General features: G+C 26.6%; 1 protein-coding gene across 2 annotated transcripts; it reads left to right on the top strand.

The window, feature by feature from the left end:
* Positions 1 to 4,356: 4,356 nt before the first annotated feature.
* Positions 4,357 to 5,647, top strand: LOC132931690 (gamma-glutamylcyclotransferase-like). 2 transcript variants are annotated; one of them, XM_060997619.1, is made up of 3 exons: positions 4,357 to 4,744; positions 4,854 to 4,963; positions 5,029 to 5,647. In XM_060997619.1, exons 1-3 carry the CDS (start codon positions 4,675 to 4,677, stop codon positions 5,461 to 5,463), a joined length of 615 nt encoding a protein of 204 aa, XP_060853602.1. In that variant the 5' UTR covers positions 4,357 to 4,674; the 3' UTR covers positions 5,464 to 5,647. The 2 variants fall into 2 exon arrangements, with proteins under 2 accessions (XP_060853602.1, XP_060853603.1); XM_060997620.1 differs by having other exon boundaries at positions 4,360 to 4,481.
* The last annotated feature ends 592 nt before the right edge of the window (positions 5,648 to 6,239 follow it).

Here is a 6,239-nt window from a genome sequence, read left to right as displayed (position 1 = left end):
TGTATAAATATAGCGAATTCATACAAATGTGCTATCATTTTATTATTTGATATATATTAAATAATGTGTACCTAATATTGTAATCGTTGTGAATTTTGAATACTTCTGGTTTTCGTTTGACCAGAGCTGATGGTAATATTTTTGTTTTAAATTTGTTTATGTGAATTGTTTACACAACAAGAACTAAACACATTCACGAAAAAACGTATTTTACAATTTTTGAATAATCTTAGAATAAAATCATCTATAAAAAAAATTATAGAGAATAATATTTATAAAAATTTGAAACATTGGTTTTATATTTTATTATTATTTGATTAAAAAAAATAAAAATCATTTAAATGAATATTAAATTGTTTTGAGAATATTTATACAAATGAATATGTCAAACTCTACAAAATATTATTCTCTATAACTATTTATAATTTTTAAAATGAGTGATTTTACGCTACAATCAGGTACTCAAAAACATAAATAAAATAATTTTGTTTGATTGCGTTTTGTTTATACTATTCATAAATTGTGTGCTGACCATTTCACTTTTTAAATCGTGTACTAATGACATCAAAGAGAACCGGTTGTGGCGTTAAATTATTTATAAGTTATAACTTACTATTTTACTAATATAGGTGATAAACTGATAAATTTGTATGTTCTTAATCAAAAATTATCATTGGAACTCTTTGAATCGATTATTTTTAATATTACCATATTGATATAAAAATTTGATTAAGTTTTTTTTTATAAAAACAAAATATACAAATACAAATGTACAATCACGCTAGACCCCTTGGTTGTTGAAAGAACGAATTAAAACTAATCGACTTTAACGATTACTTCTTATTTGTAAATTAACTGATTTATTATATACACCAACGGATAAATATATACCACGTGGTAGATTCATCGAGATTAATGAAATTTACAATACGTCATTGCAATATTAGAATTGCCTTGTCCCAACATGCTCGTATACACCGGAGTCCGGATAGACCCGTCACTCGTGCGTCATAGACATTCACGGTCATTATACGTCATCTACCTAACACGGTCACTATAATACTATATAGTATGTTCACTGTTCATTCATAAAAAATATAAAATAATAATACATTCTATTCCACACTGCCACATCTCACTAGTTTATACATTATACTATTTATTAGTATATGTTATTATTATAATTTATTGTAAATATATTGCAGCCATTATATACCTAGCTGAATGCCTGAATGTATGCGTCCTGGTAATCGGTAAAAAACGATATGCATCCTATAATATTACCATAAATGTCTGTAACTATTTAAACTATTACATGAATACTGTATAAATATTATGAATTTAACTAAAACACACACATAATTATATATTAAAAATAATACTACATAGTACATACTTTATACATAGATGTTAATTAATATTATACATTGTATTCAGTGTTCAATGATAAAGGTATTTAACATAAAATGTTTCGAACGCATAGGATTGAACTTGGTTTGTGGTTTTTTTATTGCCTAAAGGACTTACACTAATTTTGGAAAAAATTAAAATTGTTAATCTTTTGTTTTTATTGCATGTGCAGCAATTCATTTTTTTTTTTTTTAATACGTCCCCCCAGATTAGGTTACAATACTATTTATAAAATTAAAATTAAAACTAAAATTATAATATTCTTAATTTTAATACCTAATAAGGCTTGAAAATACAATTTAAAATTCCTCATACAAATCTTTTTTAATATGGTTTAATTTAAATGGGGTTTTTTTATGACCAATTCAAATGTAGGTACATTTAATAACGATTTAACCAAAAATTATTTTTTTTTTTTATTATTATTCAAAAATATAATAATAGATACCTGAAACGTTCCACTATTATTTAAATTATCATTGCACACAATGCAATTTTCTATAATTTTAATAAAACATATTTGACGACCCCTAGCTGATATACTCGTATTTTATATTGATGCTTGATTTTCTCTATTGCTGCAGCACATGTGCGTCATATAATATTAAGCTGATATACCTAAACAGAAATTATTTTATATGGGTCACTAATCGAGAGATATGACTCAAATTCGAATCCAGTGGTGGTAGGCAAAGGAATAATTCACATCCGGTTACATATTCTTGTTACAGCCACAAGCGTTCTATAATTTTTTAGTTCTCACTATAGAAGTATTATATAAAAAACGATAACCAAAGTAAAACATGGGTAGTTGAAAGATTTTAATTTACAAAACTGGCGCTTTGCAGTCAGGCAAGTGACTAACGTCTGAGGAATCCGGAGTATACCATCTTATTCAGTATAATATTATATTAATATGTAATCGAATCTAGTATAAAGTCATAAAAATCACATAGGTTATAGGTACTTAGACATTTGGTATTATTGTTTTTCATAATATAATAGATGATTCTAACCAAACGCAGTTGTTTGATATCGAATCAACTAACTTGCGAATTACAATACATAAATGTCATAAATAAATATAGGTACATATATTAATTATTTTATTTTATTTTATTTACCTGCAGTGTAATAAATTATAATAAGCTTCTAATTATCTCTGCAGTTTCCGACACGTGTGTTCATTAATATTAAAATTAATAATCCTGACAAATTAAAATTTAAAATTCCGACATTCATGTCGGGATTTTGACCCAGACCTATTAGGCATCGACCGCAGTTTTTGTCTAACACGTGCGGAACATAGAAATGTAGACGTGTTTTTTGCCAAACGTACTGATTGATCGTAAAGTGATAATAAATCTGAAAACAGATTCGAATTTTTCGTTAAGTTTACTATGAGATCGACTTTCCTACATTTTTGGTTTATCACCTTAATGCTTAAATCCATAAAAAGTTATAAATTAAAAATTGTCATAGTTCAATTTTTGAAGAAGTTATAATCAAAAATAAAAAAATTTGGGAAAGTTGATCTTAAGTAGACTTTACAAAAAATTTAAATCTGTTTTCAGATTTCTTATCGCTTCACTAGATCAGTCGATACGTTTGGCAAAAAACACGCTTAATTTCTATATTTCGCGTGTTATAGACAAAGACAAAAACGATCGGTATCGAATCCTCTTAATCACTAATACGGTTATATTTATACGCACAAATAATAATAATAATATTTATTTTGCAAATATAGGCGCATATTTTAATACACATAAAAATTTGGACAAATAAACAATATGCAACACTCCTTATAAGCATAGCTTTAATTGGGAGATTAGAGTTTAGTATATAAGTTAGGTATACATGTTATTATGTTACAGTAAGTTAAAAACAATATAATATTAGTAACTGAATTATTAAAAATAATCTTTTCTGTGGTCATTTTTTAATTTTTAGTGAAAAACGGGTAACGACTGCCATTTTCTTTTAGACAATTTTGTCAGTAAACATTCAGTATAATTTATTGTCTATAGTCTATACCTTTAATACATGCACAGACAAGTGTTATAAAAACACAGTAAAAATATGAAATAGCTAAGGTATCAAGTTTATGAGTCAATGTTATATTTTTTAAATGAAAAACGAACATCAACAATTTTATTTAGTCATATACTCATATTCTTTAGTATATTTAGATATTTGTCAACAAATCAATCATAAACTTTTTAAGCTTATAAAAAATAAATGTATGATATCCTGTAATAGTTACTAAATTATGTTTAACATTTACATTAGAAGTATGAATACCTATTACCTATGTACCTAATCTATAAATATGCATTTGCAATAAACGCATTAAGTGCATAATATATTATGTATTTATATATGAAACTATGAATAAATGCAGTTGATATAAATACAAAAGAAAAATTGTAAGTTATTATCCAGCAATAACACTTTTGATATTTGATGTGATTTTTTTTTTCTTGTTACTAAAAATTTGATTAAATTTCAAATAATTATGGAAGGATAAAATTAAATTTAAATGTTATTTGTTAATCCCTATTTTATTGAAAAAAAAATGTTACCTTCTAAAGTTCTAACCAATAGAGCAGTAAAAGTAGACAATAAGAGTATATAAGACAAAGCTAATGAGATCTGTCATCGAAGCTATACTTAAGTTCACAAAAAAAAATTAATTTAAGTACTGGTCTAATATTATTTCTTTTCCATTTCTTATTATTTATTAGGTAATTAATCAGACACATTGATTACACAATGTCCGAACATTAAACTCATACAATACTATGAGTTTTGATCAAGCACAGCATACCGACACTATGTAACGCCATGCCGCATGCCCGTATAGTGCCATTGTTATCATGTAAATATTGCATGTCTACAATTTATATCACAAACTAAATTCTTTATATTTATTCTGTGATTACATATTTTAGTGGCTACTTGAATGAGTTGAATGTTATCAAAAGCACGCAACAATCATCGAGATAAATAATATACTCTTTAGCTCGACGGGAACAGTCTACAAAAGGCAACACGTAAGGTCGTACAAGGTGAGACGCCTGGTGGCTAAAAAACGTGTTTTTGAGACGAGTAAATGTAAACGAATTTTATGCCACTTACTTATCTTGTATACTATTGTGAATAAAATATTAATAATGTAGCAGTATTAATTAGTTTAATAATTAATATCCATATTCATAATCTGATTAAGTGATTATTGTTCAAGAGCTGTGTAGTGCGTATATGGTCGATCGAGATTCGGAGGAATTAGACTATAAAATATTTAGTATAATATATTCACTATATTATATAGGTAAATTAAGTGATTTTATAAAACCGTGATCAGTAACGTGTTTAAACTCTTATTAAAATGCAGATTACTTGGTTATTATTTTATACTTTATTTTTTTCCATCGTCGCAGCCAATGATATGAATAAATTTATGTACTTTGCGTACGGAAGCAATTTGCTTGCAGAACGGATTCATATTCAAAATCCAACCGCTGTAAGAATTGGAGCTGGCAAACTAAATGTATGTTGACTGTTTTGAAAATAAGTTTAATATAGTTTTTAGTTAATAACATATTTTTGTTGTAGGGGTATCGTTTAGATTTTAACGAATTTTCAAGTTTTTGGGAAGGATGTCCATCAACAGTGGTTCCAGACCCTAACGAACATGTCTGGGGTGCTTTGTGGCAACTGAACACTAGTGATTTAAACAATTTAGATCAACAGGAAGGTGTCGGGATAAAAATGTATTTACCATTTGAGGTAAACATTATAACTCCAAATGGCGATAATGTATTAAGTCGCTGTTACAAGCTAGTCAATCAGCCCCTTGTTAAACAAATACCATTGCCACTTGACAGAAGACCATCTAAAGCATATCTTGAAACTATACTACTTGGAGCAAAAGAAACTGGTTTACCATTAGACTATTTACAATTTCTTAATGAAATACTTGATAATGGTAAAAACGGACCAAAAATGCCATGGTTAAAACATGAACCACTAAAAAATACTGATTTGTAATTAAATTCTTGTCTTATTTAAAATATGTTATAAATTAAGTTGTGATATAAGTTTTTTTATAAAGAACAAATATATAAGTGTACAAAATAGAATAATCTATAATATTATTCAATGCTATAAAGAAAAAAAATCTGTAAGCAGCTTAAGTTCTAAGGGTATTAATTATAATCAGTTTATATGTAGACATATTGATGTTTTTAGTGATTTTATACTAAATATAGTTTAGAACAGTGTTTCCCAAACTGTGGTCCGCGGACCCCTGTCCACGAACGTAAATAATTAAAAATACACAAAGTAAAGCAATAAATTAAGTATTATTATTTATTATTGTTTTTAATTTTTATTTTTATTAAGGGGTCCGCGATCATTTTTATTATCTCGAAGGGGTCAGCAGAGAAAAAGTTTGGGAAACGCTGGTTTAGAAGATCAAGCAAAGATTAGTTAAATTAAACCTAAGTAATTTATTTACCTACAACTAAATATTATAACTTATTATTTACTTTATTTTAATGTGACTAAAAATGATTGGTCAGTTAAATTGTAAATTCCCCTTTTTTGATTGAGAAAAATTTTCCAAACTATTTTCCTCTTCACCTCTCTTGTAAATACTCATATTACATGTGAGAGCACATAGCAATGGTTTTAGAAAAATATCAAAATTCATCTATGAGGTAAGTATGTAGTTTTATCAATCATAAAACTAAAAAATTAATATAAAAAAAAAATTTATCAAAATTTATCCTTAAAACCAAGTGAATTGTTTTATTAATACGTTA

The sequence above is a fragment of the Rhopalosiphum padi genome, chromosome 1 (genome assembly GCF_020882245.1).
Source record: "Rhopalosiphum padi isolate XX-2018 chromosome 1, ASM2088224v1, whole genome shotgun sequence".
Lineage (NCBI taxonomy): Eukaryota > Metazoa > Arthropoda > Insecta > Hemiptera > Aphididae > Rhopalosiphum > Rhopalosiphum padi.
The sequence above is the reverse complement of the archived record's forward strand: the minus strand, read 5'-3'. Positions and strand labels throughout refer to the sequence as shown.

Coding starts and splice junctions, on each gene's coding strand:
- LOC132931690 (XM_060997619.1), top strand. CDS start 4,675: ATGGTCGATCGAGATTCGGAGGAATTAGACTATAAAATATTTAGTATA. Junction 4,745..4,853: donor ATATTCACTATATTATATAG/GTAAATTAAGTG, acceptor CCATCGTCGCAG/CCAATGATATGAATAAATTT. Junction 4,964..5,028: donor TTGGAGCTGGCAAACTAAAT/GTATGTTGACTG, acceptor TTTTTGTTGTAG/GGGTATCGTTTAGATTTTAA.